We start from the raw sequence: 22,972 nt of genomic DNA, 5'->3' as shown, positions 1-22,972 counted from the left end.
GAAAAGTGTTCATGAAGATCCGCGCTAATAATTTCAAAGCATAAGCAATGCTTTATATGGAGTAGAAGCCAGGAATCTGATTAATGCAAAAGAGTTTGACTTTGTTGTTGTCATTAAGGCAGGCAACGGAACAGAACTGCTCAAAACCATTAGCATTCTAGGTCCGATCTAGTAACTGATCGATACAGCTACTAGGTGCCAATCGATACACCTTCTTAAACCTCCCCAATCTGTATATTCCAGCTTTCTGTTTCACAACTCACATGGATTGTGCTGATTGGATCTCAGCATTCACTGTGATAGCACTGTTAATTTAATGTTTTTATATGCAAAACTGTGTTTGAACACATACATTCAACATTAGTGGCACAATGCAGCTGTTTATGTTTTTTTCTCATTTGAATTATTCCATCGCCTCTGGCATTTTTCTTTTTTTTTTGTCACACGCAAATAACTTAATTGCACCAGCTACATTGTCACTGTTCCATGTGTCATATTTGCATAATTTTGTACCTCTGGAAGACAGGATCTGAAATTAGGACAATGTTGTTCGTATCATTATATAAAGCCATAATAATTACAGACATTGTGAAATTCTGAATTAGTTTTCCTAGTGATGCTAATGGAGTCTCTAAAAAAATACATTACCTCCTCTTTATTTGTTGAGTAAATAACATCTTTTTAACTGCGTCTGTTCTGATTCTCCTGTCAATTTCTGTGCTGCAGTCTTATGCACCAAAGCCAATTAGTCTATGAATGGCAGTATAATAATATTTGTCTTTCTGAATAATAGGTGACATTTCATTTTTATGTTTTGCATGGCAGGTACACAAAAATGAAGACGGCCACCAACATCTACATCTTTAACCTGGCCCTGGCAGACTCGCTGGTGCTGGCCACACTGCCATTTCAGGGCACTGACGTCTTCCTGGGCTTCTGGCCCTTTGGGAACGTCCTGTGTAAGGTGGTCATCTCCATCGACTATTACAACATGTTCACTAGCACCTTCACGCTCACCGTAATGAGTGTGGACCGCTACATTGCGGTGTGCCATCCGGTCAAGGCCCTGGACATGCGCACGCCCCACAAGGCCAAGGTGGTCAACGTGTGCGTTTGGGCCCTGGCCTCAGCCATCGGGGTGCCGGCCATGGTTATGGGGGACGTGGAGGTGGAGCACAATGGTACGTAGATCTCTGGAGTGATTCCTCACTGTTTAGTCATTCTTTCTCAAGTTGGCCACATGTTCCTGTCAAATAAAAGTGAAAATGAAACTGTCAGATGCGTGTTATGCTATGTTCCAGTTGACCTCAGAATCCAAAATGGCCACGCTCTTTATCAACAGAAGTTAAAGCTGTAGTTATATACCGTTTATTAGCACTTACGTCTTATTTGTGGCTCATTAAATTGGTTGTACACGCAGTGCTGTCCAACCGCTATTTGTGGATGTGTTGCTAAGGTGTTTTTATGCATAAAATACCACATCAACTGATATTGGTAACAATGACTAACAATTAACTGGGCTAGAACTGAGGCCAGTTTCAGAAAGTACGATTTCTTACTTGTCGGATTTCATGTAATCTGGGTTCAATGTAAATGATCAAAGATAAAGTAATTTAAACTTGGGTAAATTAAATCCTACAAGTTATCCGGCTAAGTAATCTTGCTTTATGAAACTGGTCCCTGGTTTTGCTAAATGGCTTTCTGACTTGCTGTGCTGGAACGTGGTTAACTTGGGTGTGACGTCATTCCCAGCTCCGACTTCCAACCAGTGAGGTAAATGGAACACAGCATTAGACATTTTTGAATTATTTTTCTATGTTCATGGATCCATAATATGGATGTTTTTTATATTATTTCACTGCCTAATTAAGACAGTCTATCACCATGCTGATCTACGTGGGACCCCTCAGGATGCTAGTTAAGTGGAGAGTCAATAATGCGAAGCACGGCTAAAATACAAAGTAGAGCACATTAGTCCATAGGACTGGGATGAGAGTCCAGAGTCAGAAGCAGAATAAAGGCGAAGGGTAGCAGGAGACATGCTTCAGACAGCAAGATCCTCTGCTGGAAAAAAGAGGACATACTTATAAAAGCTAAGTGCATCCAGTGAAATTGTTTTCATTTTTCTGAATTATGTGTTTGTCCGTAAAAAATAACAAACAAGAGGTAGGGAGTTCAATTGTACAATTATCCATCCATCCATTTTCCAAACCACTTATCCTACTGGGTCGCGGGGGGTCCGGAGCCTATCCTGGAATCAATGGGCACAAGGCAGGGAACAACCCAGGATGGGGGGCCAGCCCATCACAGGGCACACTCACACACCATTCACGCACACATGCACTCCTATGGGCAATTTAGCAACTCCAATTAGCCTCAGCATGTCTTTGGACTGTGGGGGGAAACCGGAGTACCGGGAGGAAACCCCACAACGACATGGGGAGAACATGCAAACTCCACACACATGTGAGCCAGGCGGAGACTCAAACCCGGGTTCCAGAGGTGTGAGGCAACAGTGCTAACCACTGCACCACCATGCCGCCCCCTCGTACAATTATAAAAACACTAAACCTAAAAACATTAAACTTTTATTATCTGATAAAGTAAACATCCCTAAAAGTGTTAAACATTGAAAGACCATTTTCAAACCTGTTGTCAGACAGGCAGGAAGCAGGCAAGGAGGCGAAAGACGAGGAAAACGGGGATTTATTAGAGGTACAGGCAGGGCAGAACGGAACAACAGCACTCAGACTAACTAACATCAATGACGGACCAAAACCAAGGCAAGACATGGACTGTAATAGACAAGACTGGGCGAAAATAATCGGACACAGCTGGGCAAGATCAGGGAAGCACACGTGGATAATCAGGGGGCGTGGCACACACACGAGGATCGGACGAGCTGGGCGTGACACCTGTTTTGTCAGTTATTCAAATCTACCTTCCTTGTTCAGCAGTACATAGAGAACCACAGGAGTTTCTGCACTGTGGTTGTCATTCCTGGATAATCTGGATAAATAAATATTCTTATGCAGAAACTAAATTACTACAAATATTTGGCACAAAGGCCAAGTAAAATAAAACAGAGGTAAACTGAAGCAGGAGGAAACTGCTTAGAAAAAGCCAAGAACACTAAGGATTAATGATCCCCCTGCAGTTTATCTGGCATTTGTCTTAACCATGTGTTGCTGCCAATATTTATTTTTGCTAATTTGTTTTTGGCATTTTAATTAACTATAATCCAAATAATTTTCCCCGATAAAGCGAGTTCCAATGCTACCATTTGTCAGCACCAGCACAAAGTGTTTATTAATGCTTTGAAAGTGAGGGCTGCATTCCTAGCATGCACTGTAGGAGGTGTCTGCTCATACGCTGCCGGTTTTAATTAGCCTGCTTATACAGCGCTTTGAAATATTACCGTCCTGAAAGCTGAATTTTGCTCTTTTAATTAAATTTCCTTCCCTCTCCTCACTTTCTGTCAGCACAAATTCTGCATACAGACATCTTACCGGCAACAAAATGGCTTGAGAGAGTTTTAGCGCAGCTTGGCCAGCGAGCTGCTTCACGTTTACTGGAGCGTTGCTTGACGACAGCAGTAAGGGGTGCCGGCGGGGGAGTCGGAAGGTGCGGCGAGACCTTGGCGTTCAGGGGGCCCAGCATTTTATGTGGACCCCTGAATACAAAAAAATAATCATTTATCCTGAGGGACCCCCATATTGCTTGCCAAAATGTCCTGTAGGGTAACCCCCCCGCTTCCCAAGTGGGAAACATTTCATAATAATGTGTGTGACTGTGGTGGATATTTAAGGTTGATTAAGAGCCTCTGGCCCAGTGTCATTCTGGAGACAGACAGTAAGGCACTGGCAGGCAGGTGCGGTTTGTACTGGCTCAGGTTGCTCAGGTACATATTGTTAATATAATTGCTGTCAGTGTAAGTTGAGGGCAAATTGCCATGTCGAAGGAACCGCTGTTACCTGCCTGTAAACAGGCCTGAACCACGTCTAACCAAATGCAAAATATATTCAAGGCAATACATCAAATGCAAAATCTGTAATAAAAAATAAAAGCAATGAATTAAACTCACTTACCTTGCTTAGGGATCATTCAATGCTTAGCACAGTCACCTACCCCCTCCAGGGTATTGGATTTGATTTCCAGCTCTTTGTGTATGTGGAGTTTGCATGTTCTCCGATTCATCTGGGTTTCCTGCCACAGTCCAAGGACATTGGTTTTAGGTGATTTGATGCCTCTAATTTGCCCAGATGGTTGGTGTGTGTGTGTGTGTGTGTGAGCGGGTATACCTTTATACACAATGTCCCCACAACGTGATAGATACCCGTTTTTTCCCCCTTTATGGGAACCAGTTTCCTGGTCCCCATAACAGAAAACTCAATTTAATAAAAATCTGTGACTGCAAGGAAAAAACTAAAAATGCTAAAATTCTTGGTTACTTGTGGTTATGGTTAGGGCTGGGTAGGGGTTAAGGTTGTCATAGTTAGCATTAGTATTTTTCCCATAGAAATGAAAGAGCGGTCCCCATAAAGGTATGTTTACTTGACATGTGTGTGTATGTGTGTGTTAAATTAAGAGACCACAGCACAATAGTAGCATCCTCTCCAAGGTGTCCTGTCCTTTGTGGGATCAGCTCCAAACTTCCCATCAACCCCCTACTACACAAGCTGTTATGGAAGGTAGATGGATGAGCTGCTTAGATTATTTTAAAATGTTTTCAAGACAGTTAACAGACTTCCACTTGGGTGTTCTGGGTTTGTTACTATAGCCACCTTTCTTGTAAAGCTCACAATCCATGGCTTGGTCTCAGTGATTTTACTTATTGCTGGATGAGCAAATGCAAGGCAGGGCCCTGGTCTCCAGTACAGCCTGGTATTTTGTTTAACCATTTCCAAGCTCTCATTTTCTCGGCATCCCAAATACCTACAATTGCCTACCACAATGCATCGATTAGACAATTCTCTGCCATTTGTCGATCACCGCCTCACGTGAATCGCGGTCAACGGCTTTGACTCCGGAAGTCTGCCTGTGATCTAGATTTATTGATGAAAGCTGTCATTGATCTTAGTACAGGTGGGGGTCATAATGTAATTTACACATGTCTCTGGGAAGCCTGCCGCTAGCGGACAGTGATGCGATGGAGATCTTGCTGGACATCAGCTGGAAGGGAGGAGAGGGTCACAGGGGCAGTAATTAGAATTTGTGCGTCAGTGAAAACATACCAAGTGACATGGTGAGTGCAGGCTACAATATAAGGCCCCCTCCCGCCGACCCTCCCCCCCTCCCAGAGAGAAATATGTCAGGCATAATATTGGTTTACCACCACAAGCCTGTCAAGCTCCTACAGTAAATATGTGTGTGTGTGTGTGTGTCTTGGGGGGGGGTCTTATCACAGATGTTTACTGGTGAGCCTGTCGAAATCCCTGAGTGTGTGTGGCAAGTGTATGAAGCTGCATATTGGTATGCTGAATAGCGCAGAGTGCTTCAGTTTGGGGACGCATGCATGACTGTGATTCAGGACCTGCCAAGTATACAGGACATACAGTATACAGAAACAATAATTGAATATCATCCACAGTTAAATATCACATTTACATTGTTACATTCTGTTCATTAACACGATGCTCTTATGCAGAACAATTTGCATAAACGTTGTAACACATGTCATTACATCAGAGAAGTGGTATTTCCCACATTATATTAGTGTATTAACATCAGCACATTCTAAGTGCAGTGAATGTATGCTAAAAGTACCTGTTTTTCAGTGTTATCTTCTAGGCAGTTAAGCTCTTAATTATGACGTAAAGGCCAACCTTGGGAATGGTCCTGTCACCTAAAAACACCTGTAGGGTTAGGGGCTTGGAATCATAGCCCTGCTCTCTGTGTGCACTTTCTGTGGCTGGGGGACATGCCGTTAGGTCAATCTGTACCCAAATTGGTGGCGCATGTGTGTACCTCGTTACGGGCTGGCAGCCTGTGCGCAGGGTTTCCCTGCGATTTTCAAAGCGTAATTTCTCAGAAGTTATATATAATATTTGTTATCATTAGCTTCATGTTGGGTTTTACTGACACCCACATGTCATATGTTTATTTTACCCACTCTGTATTTCTCAGTAGCATGTATATATATCAATCCATCCATTTTCTGTAACCACTTGCGTTATTCAGGGTCGCAGGGGATCCAGAGGCAGGGATCAACTCAGGATGGCGCACCAGCCCATCACAGGGCACACTCACACATCGTTCACTTATTCACATACAAACACTTACACAAATACACACACACACCTATGGGCAATTTGGGAACTCCATTCAGCCTCAGGATGTTTTTGGACTGTGGGGGGAAACCGGAGCACCTGGAGGAAACCCCACGATGACACGGGGAGGACATGCAAACTCCACACACACACACACACACACACACTCACAGTGGAACCCTAGAACTTGATCGCCTCTTGACTCGACCAACTTGGACACCGGACGGGTCTGTTGAATTTTTTTAGACCTGTACCTTGATCAAAATCATGAAGCACGACCAATCCTGCTAAAACTTATACGGGGCAAGACACATTCAACTCTACCAATTCGGACCTCGAACGGGTCGGCCGAGAAAACCACTACTCGACCAAAAACTCAAAACACGACAAACCAAAACAGACTAAAACAGTACAGTACGTGCGAAAGCTGTGTTTGGTGTGAATTTTTTGTGCTTTATCTATAGTACATGTGGTGATACAGTAATCATGGCCTCTAACGAAGGGAGCAGGGATAGCAGCAAACCAAAGAGCAAAGTGGTGAGAGTAACAGTAGAACTTAAAAAGGAAATTATAGTGAGACTGTAATTCATACAGTATGTGTGCTTTTTCAAGTGTGTATTAGTTTAGTAATATTGATTGTTAATGCTTTTTATCATCAGTTATATATGTAGATAAGTTTAAATAGACAATCATTTGGGAGTCTGGAATGACCAGCCTTCTGGAATGAATTAAGTTCATGTGCCAAGGTACCACTGTATATGTGTGTGTGTATATATATATATATATATATATATATATATATATATATATATATATATACACACACACACACGCACGCACACACACACTCACTGGCCACTTTATTAGGTACAGCTTGCTAGTACCGGGTTGGACCCCCTTTTGCCTTCAGAACTGCCTTAATCCTTCGTGGCATAGATTCAGCAAGGTACTGGAAACATTCCTCAGAGATATTGGTCCATATTGACATGATAGCATCACGCAGTTACTGCAGATTTGTCGGCTGCACGTCCATGATGCGAATCTCCTGTTCCACCACATCCCAAAGGTACTCTATTGGATTGAGATCTGGTGAGTGTGGAGGCCATTTGAGTACAGTGAACTCATTGTCATGTTCAAGAAACCAGTCTGAGATTATTCGAGCTTTATGACATGGTGCATTATCCTGCTGGAAGTAGCCATCAGAAGATGGGTACACTGTGTTCATAAAGGGATGGACATGGTCAGCAACAATACTCAGGTAGGTTGTGGCGTTGCAACGATGATCAATTAGTACTAAGGGGCCCAAAGTGTGCCAAGAAAATGTCCCCCACACCATTACACCACCACCAGCCTGAACCGTTGATACAAGGCAGGATGGATCCATGCTTTCATGTTGTTGACGCCAAATTCTGACCCTACCATCCAAATGTCGCAGCAGAAATCAAGACTCATCAGACCAGGCAACATTTTTCCAATCTTCTATTGTCCAATTTCGGTGAGCCTGTGCAAATTGTAGCCTCAGTTTCCTGTTCTTTGCTGACAGGAGTGGCACCCGGTGTGGTCTTCTGCTGCCGTAGCCCATCTGCCTCAAGGTTCGACGTGTTATGCGTTCGGAGATGCTCTTCTGCATACCTTGGTTGTGACGAGTGGTTATTTGAGTTACTGTTGCCTTTCTATCAGCTCGAACCACTCTGGCCATTCTCCTCTGACCTCTGGCATCAACAAGGCATTTTCGCCCACAGAACTGCCTCTCACTGGATGTTTTCCCTTTTTCGGACCATTCTCGGTAAACCCTAGAGATGGTTGTGCGTGACAATCCCAGAAGATCAGCAGTTTCTGCAATACTCAGACCAGCCTGTCTGTCACCAACAACCATGCCACGTTCAAAGTCACTTAAATCACTTTTCTTCCCCATTCTGAAGCTCGGTTTGAACTGCAGCGGTTCATCTTGACCATGTCAACATGCCTAAATGCATTGAGTTGCCACCATGTGATTGGCTGATCAGTAATTTGCGTCAGCGAGCAGTGTTATTAGACAAGTGTGCCTAATAAAGTGGCCGGCGAGTGTATATATACATGTATCTCAAATTCACTGTGCCCAGCTGATTAATATACACGGACATTCAGTGGTGTAGGAAAAACTTATTTTGACATTGTGGGAATCATTTTTCAGGACCCCACAAAGATCTGTGAATGCAATCAAAAAACTAAAAATGCCAAAAGCCATGGTTAAGGTTAGGGCTGGGTAGGGGTTAAGGTCGTCCTGTTGAGATTAGAGTTTTTCCCAAAGAAACTAATTACAAATCTGTGTGTGTGTGTGTGTGTGTGTGTGTGAGAGAGAGAGAGAGAGAGAGAGAGACAGAGAGAGAGAGAGAGAATTCACCTAATTATACAGTATCTTCTGACATTGGGAGGAATATGAAACACCAAGAGAGCATTTAAACTCAGGAGAGGAATCAAACTCACAGTTTAATACATCCCTGTGCTCCATAAATGTGCATAGATGTGGTTTGAAAAACTTGTAAATATACTTTGCAGAACAGCTGTAATAATACTGCTTCCGGTGTTTGGTGAATAGTTTTACATGATAAACAAATCATGGTGAGCTTCCTGCTTAACTGTGCATGATTGTTCTTCAGTGTCATGCTGGCCTCTCGGGAGAATCACAGGGAGGTGGCATCTCCACGCAGGCGTTTTCAGTATCACAAAACGTCTGCCGCCAGGGATCCATGCTCATTCATTATTCCAGTCCAGCCACACTCCATCTCATACTGGTACCGAGTGCTCACTGCATCGGGGACGCACATAGCCTGACCGCTGGGACCCTCTACTCAGCTTATTGAGGGGTTTGCACATTAACTCCTTTACTGAAGCCCTTTTTTAATTATTGGTTTTCTGTTGCCAGTGCTAAGATGAAGGCTATATTTGGTGTAATGATACAGAGAGAACTACAGATATAATGTCATAAGGTGACCAGGAATAGTTAGTAGTTCGTAGATTAAGTGAACAGAAGTGGAGCATCTAACTTCTTGATAAGCTTGTACACACACTGGAAGACACACAAATATGAGCCAGGTACTAAAGCATTAGACTTTTTGGCAGCTCTCATCTATAATGCACTATGAATACCTTCATATTGCATTATAATGGTTAGTATAAGCATTAAGGATGCTTTGTACTGCATTACAGTATGAAGTTATTTATAATGCATTACAGATGAGGGCCTCATAGCACATTCATAATGTTTAAGAAACATGGCTATGAATAGTTATAGCTGTGTTTATTTTTACTTTATAGTTGAATTATAACGCATTATGAAGGTATAAATAATGCATTATACATCAATACTTTAAATAATGTGTTGGTGACTTTTTTTTCCGACTTCTAAAGCATCTGCCTTCGTCTTTGTCATTCTATGACAATTTAGTCTTTGTCTACATTCACCTGCAGGCAGATCTGAGTGGTTGAACTTTCTGAACTGTAAACCGATTCCAGAAACCCATCTCACCTGCTCTGTTACAGTTACTTTTGATTGATGACTCTGTGTTTCCAAACCCTCCCCTGCACCCCCCACCCCCCAACGCAGGAATCGAGTGTATCGTGGTATTGCCAGACCCGCGTAGCTACTGGGAACCTGTGTTTGGCACCTGCGTGTTCCTCTTCTCCTTCGTGGTGCCGGTAGCCATCATAAGCGTGTGCTACAGCCTGATGGTGAAGCGGCTGCGCAGCGTGCGGCTGCTGTCGGGCTCACGGGAGAAAGATCGCAACCTGCGGCGCATCACGCGCATGGTGCTGGCTGTGGTGGCGGCCTTCGTGGTGTGCTGGACGCCCGTGCAGATTATGGCGCTGGCCCAGTCCCTTGGCGTCAACCTAGGCAGCCTGCTGACGGTGGCGCTCATGCACTTCTGCATCGCCCTGGGCTACGTCAACAGCAGCCTCAACCCCGTGCTGTACGCCTTCCTGGATGAGAACTTCAAGCGCTGCTTCCGGGAGTTCTGCCAACCCGCCGCATTGCACACGGACGCAGCACCGCGGGTCCCAGCACGTGCCTCAGGGGGCCCCGGTGTACGGGGGGACACCTACGATTATGGCTGCGGGTCTGCCGACGGACACGGCCGTGCCGCATGACTAGATGTGGAGCTGCCTCTGGCTGGAACAGGACCGCCCAAACCAGGCAGCTCCAACAGCGAAGTGACCCAGATCACCAACCTGTAGCTCTGCAGGTTTGGAGATGAGCATGTAAATACACACAGACAAAATTCCACATGGGACAAAGGGGCTCTTGTTTTTACTGTCTAGCATCACTGCGCCTTTGAAGGTTGCTTTTTAATTTTTGGTTGCCATTTCCATCATCATGCTGTAGTACTGAAGAACTCGGGTTTATACAAAAGCCTCACAGACTGACTAAACATAGTTGTGAGACATCAAATCAATTGGGGACCCCATCTGCATAGAAATGTAATTCTTGTCAGTTTCACATGGACTCCAGCACTTCATCAAAGCAGAAGAAATTTTTTTTTCTGACAGTACACACTGGTCTAGTAAAAAAAAAGACCCTGACAACAGTAGATGACATTTCCCTACCGAGATTTCCAGCCTGCCTTTAACTGTGTATTTGGGTGAAAACCGAAGCCGGACAAATTGGGCCAGCCCGATAATATCTTCTTGACTATTATCCTATATACTAATGTATTGAATATAAATGCATGTCAACAGTGTTAGATCAACGGTCAGAACAAAACAGAGGATAATGAGTAGTGTGTGACTGCAGGGTTGGCCTTTGTGTCACCTAGACTGCCAGTATGGCTTTACCATTGAGCCCTTGATCAAGATCCTTAACCCCAAATTGATCCTGGAATTGTCAGTCCCTGCTTTCCCAAAAATGTATGTTGCTTTGGAAAAATGTATTTGCTTATAAATGTAATGTTTGTAAAACAACTCATGGCTCAATTGCCCTCCACTGATGTTTGGAAGGAGCCATTTGACCAAGATGGGGAAGGAACATGGACTCTATCTTAACAACCTCCTGATGCCTGGAGAGATTTGTGGGAGGGTTATTATCGTCTGAAATAACATACCTGCCGCTGAAATTACCAAAAGGACTTTGTTTATGTTTTGATAACAATGTTGATTGGTCACAGTGATTAATGATGGTTTTAAATAGTGCGAACATGCCAGTATCACTACAGTGAACATTCACTGAGCACAGCTACTGTGCATCTGTGGTGAGGCTGGATTGTTGGAACTGGTTTATAAACAGATGGACTTTACAAACACTAAGGAAAGAAGACAAATGTTCTATAAATATTATGTGTATATATATATATATATATATATATTGTTGTGCCAGTTATGAAGACTTGAAATGTTTTCTTCCCTGCATTGTAAGTTTTTCAGATAAATGGACGCAACGTAGCACATTCCACCTCACACGACTTACACTTCAGAAAGGTTATAGGTTTTTGTAAATACTGTGAAATGGGAAATTGTTCATGCAGTTGTTGCTTTCTGCTAGACAATTGCTTCAGATGTTTTGCAATTTTGACTTTTAGCTGTAGTATACACGTTTTGCCGAGCAGGGAAGGATACTGCAGAGGAAATGCTCTGATTTACCCTTCCTTAGTGGTGGGACATCCTGAACCAGAGAATAAGTGGACAAAGAAACAAATCTAAAATCTCAGATACATCTTGAAAGCCAGAATTACGGCTTGTTTGGTTTTTCTATTGGATCCAGCACTGCTGGACATGGAACACACCGTGCTTTACAAGTGTATAAGGATATTTTGTTTACAATGAGTATTTAATGGCCTATAAAACCTGATGTTTTGTGATTATTTGTTCTTGCTATTTTGAAGAATATAACAAACTGTTTGAATACAAAAGTAGCCTATAATAGACCAAAAAGAGTTTTATTTATATGTAAATAAACATGTAAAAACAGCTATGGTAACTGCAATGCAATATTGCTCTTAATTAACAGTCCTTTGTGTTGTGTTTACTGTAGGCTCTTGTACTGTGAATTGTTCGTTTTGCTCCTGTGTAAAACAGAGAGAATTGTATTCATTTATTTTCAAACAGCCAAGTGTTAACAAACATCAAGCCAGATTTTGCAAAATATAATAAAAACGATAATGAAATACAATTTCCTCCTGGATCATCCATCCATCCATCCATCCATCTATCTATCTATCTATCTATCTATCTATCTATCTATCTATCTATCTATCTATCTATCTGTCTATCTATCTATTTTTTCTTAAACATCATAAAGTATTGATGATGACTAAAGGGTTAGGGTGATGGTAGAGGTAATTCAGTTTGATTTCATTTAATTCACTTTACATTGTTAAAGTTATGAAAACGGTTTTTAAATTCAGTTCAATCATTTTAATACCGTATGTAATATTTAGAGGCGAAATTTAAATTTCTTTACATGTATGCAAATACAAAATTATATAAATCATGAAAACATGGTTTATTTTGTGAAAACACTCTGCTGTTCTTATCACTTTGGATGAACATAATTTTAATTTAAGCTGCAGTCATGTGACATGGAATAACCAAAGGAGTAGCCAGCGTTATGTGCAGAAATGCAGGTATTGTTGATACTGGTGATACTTAAGTTAGAAAGTGCATATTTACCTTCCCAATAACTTAATGTTTCAAATGATGTTATGATATGAAACAGCAAGAATGTTTTTCATGTGATTACATGCCGTTTTGCCTCACACTTTTCCCAGCATCCTTACTTGCATCACTCTTCCTTTCTGTGCTGCTCTGGTCACGGTTCCTCACTGGAAGGCTATTTGGCTAAATACTGGCTTATGGCTGGAGTTCTTCTTAAGAAGCGGTTATTTTAAAAATGGTCCTCGCTTTTCACCTTCCTCAAAAGGTATGTCACATGGAGACATTTCATGGCTACGTGGTTTTTAAAATATTGTCCCAGATGGGTGAGCGAAAGTGGTTTGAAACACACAAACAAAAGATGAGGGACCTGAATTGCCTTCAGAAGTTCCTTAGATGAAGTCCAATTTGCGGTTGCCAGGTCTGGATAAAGAGGTCAACCATTCAAACAATACCAGCCGCATTTTTACCTAAACTGGAAAAAGGCCCATAGCAGAAAATATGGCTTTTCATCTTGTCCTTTCATAATACATGCCTGCTGATTGGCGCAATAGGCTGCTCTTATTAACCTACTATGCTGGGTCAGAGGAAATTTGGCAAATACAAGCACATCGTGGTCTATGGTATCTTTCAAAGCACTGCTGTTCTTTCACGCTTGAGACATGGTCCTGTGCTCATAGCATCTTATGCATGATACTGTGCTTGTGTTTTTGCCCAGTAAAGCTGAGCATGACTGGTGCAGCCTTTTCCCAGCCCATTCCAGCTTCAAGGCATGAGGTAAGGCCAGTTTTTTTAAACTTGACCACGGTTAAATCTCCAACATTTTTGTACAGACCACAAAAATTGCAACCTCCAATGCAATATATAATAGCGTTCACATTTTTAAATATAATCAAAAATTTTTCTTTCATATAAAAAAATCAGAAACAATAAAATTTGAACCTGCCTCATCCCTCCCACATTTGGGGTTCTGGGGCCCCCGTTTAACCGTGGGTGTTTATTAATAGGTGTATTCGGCCATTCTTGCATTTTCACACACCTGCTTGATATCATCGTCCATTGGCAAAGTACAGTAACAAAACTAAGGAACAGAAGAATGGCGTACAGTAAAAATTCCTGTATGCCATTCTTGCCCAACCCCAAATATCAAGGGTGCATCAGTTACATCCTCACCAAATGAGACCAATCCCATTATTCACAAGTTCATTCTTGGGAGGCAAGTTAGTAAGACCGGTCTTGCCAAGAACACAAGTATGATCCTTGTTTTCTTGGTATTGTACCTGTGTGGAGGGAGGTGGGGGGGGGGGGGGGGTGGCTCCTGAAATAGACTAGCACTTCATCCAGGGAGGTGCCAACTTTGTACTTCCTGGGATAAGTGATTATAGATGGGTAATATATGTAATACAATTTCCCAAAACAAATGCATCTTTCAATACATTCACTCATCTTCCAGAATCATAAAATAGACCACAGCGTAAAACTAAATTATACATTATAAGTATATTATAATGTAAAACAAACATTTTGGCTGTTTTTTTCAGTTTTATTCCATACCCTTTAGTGAAGTTGTACCCCTTTTAGACTGGACTCGTGCCACAGAAAATCTGTCAGAGAAGTGCAGCTGATCTCTCGAAAGCCGTCTGGAGTTTTCCAATTATCTGTGTGATGACAGAGAACCTGCGTGAATTTCATCTCCCCGACGCAATCATCCAGTCCGCCGAGTCGCTGCCGTACCTGTTTGCCATGGAAACTCTTCTGCCGGTGGCCTTGAATACAGTCGTACTCAGCCACGTCCAAAACGGCTCAGGGCGCCTGAATGAGGCCGTCCTAATAAGACTCACCTCTGTTGTCTGTGAGAAAGAGGAAGCGAGGACCTGAACTTGATGGCTTTACACACTATAATGCTGATGTTATAAATCCCCACAGATAAATCACTACCAAGGCATAAAGCCACCTTGTAATACTTTGCTCTTGGCTCATAACAACGGTTAAGCGTTAACACAAAACAAGGGTTTGCTACAATAACAAGTCTTTATCTTATAATATTTTTATATGTAACTTCGGGCCACAAGATCAGATCTGCACGGTTGCTTGCTGGTACTAAGAGCTTTTTTTTCCGAGCTCTAGATGTGCATCATTTCCCTTGAGGTTATGCTTTGGAGGAGGGCAGCAGAAGACAATAATGCTTCACCACACGTGGTAATCGCATCTTGTCCTGTTCGTTATTGTCCACTCGGCATCATATCTTACCTTGAAGACCGCAGTGTTAATGCGACGTAATATTCCTGACCGCGTGGAAACCAGGGCTTGCTCAGTGCAATTAACACTTGATAGCTATGGTGCATTTTGACAGAGAACAGCTAATGATGTTAGCGGTCATTAGTGCAGCTTGCATCTGATCTGGTGGGCTGCTGCGTCTCCAGGCGCTGCGTATTTGACATGCCTTATCTTTGGTTTGCTCGCCTCAGAATATCACAGCACTGCTCCTGTGCATCAACGATTTGGACAGAGACAAATGACCCTGAGCAAAATCGCTCAGTTCCCATCTCAAATATCAAAGAGGGGAAAAAATAAGCAGGAGTAAGATAACAGGTTTCTGTGCCTCTATTTCAGAAATTGTCCGTGTCATCAGGTCCTGAGAACCCCGTGTGGAAAAACAAAGGCGCCTATTTCCACACCACTGCAGGCAAAACGCTCCCTTGTAACACTCATCTATGCTGGGTGCACAGGTGCAGAACCTCTCAACTGGGTACACAATCCAGCTTAACCAGGTGCCACCTAACGGTCAATCTGAAACTTTGCGTCAGTACAACTTCCCCCGCCGTGCGCAATTAGACGTGTGTGAGAAAAACACACCCGCTGATAAACGGTGAGGTAAAAGGAGAGAATAAACAGAGTGAAAGAAAGATGGATTGCAAATAGAGTGAGAGAAGACAGAGCAACTACAAATGCCTTGTCCAACCCCCAGGAGCAGGGTTTGGTGGTGGGCAATACGTCCCTCCCTCAGCACTGAGAGCGGTAAATTGTACTGCCTGTGCTTACAGCGGGAGGGAACGATCAGAAGAATGCAGATGCTTTCTTGCCATTACTATTTTCAGCACGAATGTATTGATTTCAAATTTGTATCAAGCTGTCAAAATCTCTGCAGTTTTGTGGGGGGCAAATACCCTGTCCTGAGCAACTCTTCAACAGTGAAATGAAGCAATTCCAAAAACTGTATGAGTACATACAAATAATCGCGATGGGCCGGATTCGAAGGGTGAAATTGATTAAAGATGAGAAGAGAAGTGTTTATCCTGCATACAGACACATACATACACACGCGCGCAGGCACATGCCGGGGGCGGGGTTTAAATGTACCTAGCAGCCTTTTAACCGCACAGCACCTGCCCCGCAATGGGTCTCTCTACACCCATTGGTGTGTGCGCAACCTTTCAAAGGCACAAATATAGAATCCCACCCACACACACTATATGCAGCCACATGCGTGAGAAATATGTATAGACACACACAGAGACATACAAGCATAGCAGCAGAAATGCTTTATGGAGTTCAACATTTCCGAGACAGTGGGAGCTTTCTGTCTCTATTGCGGCACCGAGCCCAATTACGAGCACATCAGAGAGTGGGGTACTGCTCCTGTCCTAGCCTTTCTGACTCACATCTCGCTGATGGTGGGCGGGAGTGTGTAGGGGCTCGCAGCCGAAAAGGTGCCTTGAACCTTCGACAGTAGAGGACCCCTCCTTTTTAAACAAATTGCCCTTTTTTAGAGACTCTGAAAGGCAGCCTGTCGGTTCTGTCGGGTTGCAGCCATTTGTGAGCCAAGTTCACCAGTTAATAAGAAAGACTTCCATTATGGCTTTAACCTCACAATTCCAACGGAAACTGAGTCACACTCCAACACTTAACCCACACTGAAGGTCTAATGCACTGCTTCTGAAATTGTTTGGAGATCCACCAAAAATATGAAACAGTTCACGCCATACGTTTTGCTAACAACTTGCTACTGATTAACTTTTTCAAGAGGGGGGTTCCCCATGAAAAATATTCAAATTATTTGCAAACTCACCCCAGTGGATCATGTCCCACAGTTTTAAAACCACTAGTCCAATGTACAGTACATTCACTTCCATTCGTTAGCAGATTATTGCGGTTGACAGCAGTCTTGGTGTGTAGCGTCAAATTCCGTAGATTCATGTCTTCCTGCATGTGCTGTGTTTGACGAAGCTGTGAGAGTTATACAGCTGAATAAAACATGGACCTGTAACCTGAGGGTACTGACAATGTACTGCAATTAAAAAAAACATTCATAAGAGAGGTTACCTGAATGTAGCGTGATCCCCCGCCTATCTCTGAAGATACGTTCCAGACCCATCAGAGATAGGTGAAAATCCGCGATATAGAAGGATCGTATAAATAAACATTTATTTATAGTTTAAGCCTTAAAATATCCCTCCCACACGCTTTAAACATATGTAAACTTATTAAAACACACTAAACACATATGATATGTGGATGTCGAGGTAAGGATATGAGTAACATAACAACAACAACAGCAATAATAATAATAATAATAATAATAATAACGTGGAGATACCGGCAGGCAGCGCTGCAGGTTGGACTTATGCCAGCTTTGTAAATAGTTCGCAGTAATCGCTTGTGTCGTTATAAATGTGCTTCCAATGAACGTGAAGGGACGAGTGTATGCAGTATTGGAGCAGGAGCTACACAACGACTTCCAACAAAGCAAGAATTTAATAGGACTATTCAGGCATCAGGCCTCACGTCTCCTTTTGAGGCAATATGACAATATGAAAAAGCCATGAAAGTTGGTAACCCTACGACCATGACCTCAGAATCTTTTATCAAGCATCATTGCCAGGATGGCCGAAGAACCCTGCTGTTCCAGAAAATTCCCCATAAGATGTATGTGACACTCCCTTGTTGGTGTAACAATGCATATATTCAGGATAGTATAAAACAAAGCTCAAAAAGAGGATTATCGCTACCTGCAAACTGTAGCCCTATTCCGACGGGGTTAGGTTTATCTGAGAACATAATGTGATTAAAGCAATTACCGACGACGTCTGTAATGTTGATCCAGTTTGAATCTGCCATGTCTTCAATTATTAGATCTGCCAGTTTGCAGAATAAAAATCCTGAAGTGATTTAGTATCTGTATTTCAGTAACAGTAGTCCAGTCTTGAATTGTCATCTCGGTAATAAGGTCATATGTATAAAGGCATGCCAATTTATTGCAAGGTGGAAAACGGCATTTGTGTGCTACGATATGCATGAATAGGTACTGAGTTTTCTACATAAATGTCTAACAACCTGCACCTACAGCCTTTACTACATCAAGGTATTCAGCAGGTGCAGAGCAGTACAACCACTGGGTATTCCAGTTTGTAAGCTGAGATAATGGGTGAGAGGGATATGTTTTGCTTTTCATTGTACGATAGAGACAGGCCTCCCCTCATTCACCCATTTTCTATATCCACTCGTCCTTTGCAGAGTCACCCAAAAATGAAAATTCTGTTTTTCATTTGCTTTCTAGATACATTAACTCTGACCTTAACAGGATTATAGTTATGTCTTACATAATACCAAAAAATACCAAAGATACAAAGCTATCTTTGGTATTTTTGGAAAATTACACGAGTTTCTTATCCCATCCGATTAAGCCAGTCAAATTTCTTTGCAAACTACATACCAAACTTCCCAAGGTAAAACTAATCCCATCCGAATAGGGCTTATATTAACAGCCAATTCACATTCATTGCAAGATTATAAGTTTGACCCTTAGGCTGAAAATTAATGGTGAAGAAACTTCACTACGTTGGAAGATTGGTTAATATGTGGATGGGTAATTCAGCCCTCTTATCTCACTGGATCAGTCCCCCTAAAGCATAAAGGTAATAGCTTACTCACAAAAATTGTGAGGGTCTCCGTATTTAATACTGATATTACACTTTATATTTGAGGGTCAGAGTAAGAGATGTTAAAGGCAGTTGCAGTGAGCTTTGATTCTTTCATTTGCTATTTTAGTGCTGTGTGACTAATCAGATACTCCATAAACTCTACATCCTTAAGTGGGGCATCCTAGACCCCATTTTGCTGAAAAAACAAGAAACAAGCCAAATCATTAAAAAAAAAAAAATCTGTTCTTTCATGTTATCAGAATTCACGAATCAGAATGCGGGGGGGGGGGGGGGGGGGGCAATGACCACTTTTTCTGAGCAATACATTTTGAGACTGGGCTGGTGTGGTGGGGTGAATTTTGCTGGTCCACATACCCATTGGGCCACTGGGAAAATGCCCTGTATGCTAGAGAGCCGATCCAGCCCTGCATTCAAGCATAGAACAGCCACACAGCTGGCCTTTGTTGGGCACATTAAGAACAATTGATTGTCTGCCTCACCATCTACTGAGGGGTCTGAATAGGATGGAAATAAGACATATAGGCCCTATCCAAGTACACGACCAAATAAAGGAGCGATCTCTGTTTGTGCTGACAGGCCCTTGGCAACAAGCTTACAAAAGAGCTTTTCTTGGTACGGTAGCCTCATTACGCACAAATTAATTGTACAGATCATTCTGAATGGAGAGCTGCTCCTTCAGTCAGTGCCGGCCTTGACCTGACTGCACTCTAATTTCTTATGTTCCATGTGCATTTGTCATTTGTCCATCAAAAACATAATAGAGGGCTACTTAAAAGTTACTGTTGAAAGGAGACCAAAAATGATTTCAAACAGAGCATTAATTAGTAGACTTTGTTGATGATTGTCTTATCTACAATGTATTCTGTGCTGTTTAAAGTCTTCAGGTCCCATAATTACAGACACGGTAACACAATCACTCTCATGGTAATACAATCACAATCAAGAAGAGGCATCGTAATGATGCCATCAATCATTATCATCCCCAGTAGGAAATTAGTCTGCATCCATTGCAAAATATTCCCATAGACTTTCAATGAATTCCCCAAAAATAAAGGAAATGCATCTTGTCTTTTGTTACCATCTTCTGTTTATTTGTTCGTGTGGTCTTTCAGTGTTGGACTTGGATTGGCTGACGCACCAGTTTGGACTGATTCATGTAACACTGCCTTCTAGTGTTTAGGGTAGTATCAAAACCATCAAAATAAGTTCTTACACATTGGGAATTTTCAACCTCCCAGAAACCAGAGACCCCCACAACTAACGCGTGACCACATAAAGTAACTAAATGTGTAATTTATTATTTATTGCAAAATGATTTAAGAATAATTTAATGTTTTTACAGTACATGTGCTTAACAATCACCTGGTACGTGGTCATGATTTAAAAAAAAAAAAAGATTTTATACTTTTCCAAGCATTGTCTGAGAGCTGAAGGTGTGGCCCTACCTAACTACATATTTGTATATTAAACAGGCGAAATATGAATTAACAAAAGTATCCATTCCTGAAACTGCAGATATTTCATCGTGTCAGTGTGGAGTTATACTGACCTCTGGTGATGGACCTAAGAAGTGAAATAAGCAGTAATATTCAGTAGACTGTGACACCTGGCCATCACTCCTACAGGAACTTCTATGATATCCCATTCTAAATCCATAGGCATCAAGGGAGGTAATGCTAATATAATACAATTCTTTGGTAAGACCTAGAATATTGTCTACAGATTTGGTCACCTTACGTATAAAAAGGACATTGCTGCCTTGGAAAAGGTGTAACGTAGGGCTACAAGAATGATTCCTGGACTTTGAGAAATGACTTTTGAGGAGAGGTTAGCTGAGCTGAATCTGTTCAGCCTCAAGCAGAGGAGACTAAGGGGGGACATGATCCAGGTATATAAGATTCTAGCAGGTCTGGATGCTACTCAACCAAGTAATTACTTCAATATTACTTTAAAAACAAGCACACGTGGCCATAGGTGGACATTAACGGGAAAACATTGTAAAGTGGATTTTAGAAAGCACTTTTTTACACAGCGTGTGGTTGGAGTATGGAATAGTCTCCCTGTTAGTGTAGTGCAAGCTAAAACCCTGGGTTCCTAGATAAGGGAGCTAGATAAGATTTTAACAGCTCTGAGGTATTAGTTGAGTTCTCTCCAAACAAGCTAGATGGGCCAAATGGCCTCCTCTCGTTTGTAAATTTCATATATTCCTATCAGTATGGAGTTGGTCTCTCTTCTGGGAAGGCCTTCCACAAGATATTGGAGTGTGCCTGTGAAATATTTTGCCAATTCATCCGGAAGAACATTTGTGAGATCAAGCACTGATGCTGGATATGAAGGTCGGGCTGGTGATCTCTGTTGTAGTTCCCAAATCCCAAAAGTTGCTTCTATACTGTGTATGTAGGTCAAGGGTCAATGAGCATACCAAACAAATTTTGTCTACCAATAATTAGTGCTAAGGGTATTCAAATCAATGAAACGACAAGGGTGCCTAAATGTATGCACCTACCTAATTTTGTTTAAATAATTATCGCACACTTTCTGTACATCCTATAAACTTCATTTCACTTTTGAAATATCACTGTGTTCGTCTGCTATATGATATATTTAACTGAAATTAAACAACCAGTAATTCATAAGGAAAATTTCTATATATATATATATATGTATGAAGTTATATGTCCATATAACTGTTTAACTGAAATTATATATTGAAAATCAATGTAGAAAACACATAATAGGAAAATTATTAGAGGAAAAAGAAAAGAGTTATGAATTGTAATGAAGACAGTTCAGCCTTTTTGATGTTTCATGGGGCTCCTCGTCCAAGGTGATGCACAGTTGTTTTGATTTGAGAGTGTAAAATAGATTAACTGTTCTGAATCAGCTCAATGAAAATGTCAGTCTGAAAGAAGAATTACGAATCAGAGGCACTTACTGACATACCAAAGTTTAGGGTAACCGCCCTGTAAATAATATGAACTATATGCAGTGATCATCTCAGTGACCAAATCTCAAACTGCTTGGGAGATTCAGAAAGCAGTGCCTAATCACAGCAGGAATTATCCGCCTGCAGTAGAACACCGAATGATGATATTTCCTGCAGTGGAAAGTGCAGTGGAAAGTGCAGAAGAAAGTGCAGTGGAAAGTGCAGTGGAAAGTGATTGAATCCTTGAATCCTCGTATGACAGGTATCTCCTATTGACACCTTTTAATGGTGTTCTCTGTGTGCTGGAGGATGATCTGCCAATTACCAAAAAGAACATTGTTACACTACTGGATTCACAGTCCAATGCAGGGACGTTTCTAGCTATTGAAACAAATTAGACGCTAAGTCAAGTTTACCTGGGGCTTGATTTTTTTTCTTTTTTTTTTGAAGGAAAACTGGCATTGGGGCTAAAATATGCCAATAATGACACTCATGGACCAATGTGTTAATATCCATTTTATGCAATACTATACATTAAACATGTCTTTAAAACCTCTTGGATCACAATTTTAGAGAAAAAAACAGTGGAACACAGAAGCTTTAGAGCATATAAACAGAACATGAAAATGTATGGCACTGCAATTATCAATGGTCTTGCTCTGGATCTGAAGATGTAACATGGATGAAATGGCAGAAAAACGTCATGGACTGTAATAGAATGGGAAGGTTTTAGTTTCACCACTAGAAGGCGCATGTACCCATTCAGCGTCATTTCAATGCCTCGCCTGTCTCAAAACAGTGAAAGTGAAACATTAAGGAAATCTGATATTTAGAAGAGGCCATGATGAACGGTATATTTTGTTGTGAACAGCAATTAAATTTTAAATGTATGTAGTGTAATTCTGAAGCCAATGGAAAAATTGGAAACAATGTAGTGTTGTGAAAATGCAACAAATAAAATTTAACTGAATTGAGATGATGCCCATCGAACTAATGAACCTTTTATTCCTAAATATTAATTATTAAAACTTCCTACTAATTCTATTTACCCCCTGTGCTGAGGTGTATTTGAATTTATTGGAGCTGAACTTTTGTCTTTAAATTTAAAAAGAAAACCATTAAAAGCATTTAGCACTGAGATTTTTTTCTTCAGATCCACTGGCTGCTGTTTAATTTAAATGCAGGAGAAATTGTACAATAGTGACGTTTCG

At 41.6% G+C, this 22,972-nt stretch overlaps 1 protein-coding gene across 1 annotated transcript in view; it reads left to right on the top strand.

Moving 5' to 3' along the window:
• LOC125748152 (delta-type opioid receptor-like) overlaps positions 1-12,363 on the top strand; it is a 32,858-nt gene extending 20,495 nt beyond the window's left edge. Inside the window, exons 3-4 of the mRNA XM_049024024.1 lie at positions 826-1,181; positions 9,856-12,363. Coding sequence (XP_048879981.1) covers positions 826-1,181; positions 9,856-10,397 — 898 coding nt within the window. The 3' untranslated portion in view covers positions 10,398-12,363. The remainder of the gene's footprint in view (positions 1-825; positions 1,182-9,855) is intronic.
• The last annotated feature ends 10,609 nt before the right edge of the window (positions 12,364-22,972 follow it).

The sequence above is a fragment of the Brienomyrus brachyistius genome, chromosome 8 (assembly GCF_023856365.1).
Source record: "Brienomyrus brachyistius isolate T26 chromosome 8, BBRACH_0.4, whole genome shotgun sequence".
In the NCBI taxonomy this organism is placed as follows: Eukaryota; Metazoa; Chordata; class Actinopteri; order Osteoglossiformes; family Mormyridae; genus Brienomyrus; species Brienomyrus brachyistius.
Note: the sequence above shows the minus strand (reverse complement) of the source record. Positions and strands in the feature narration are given on the sequence as shown.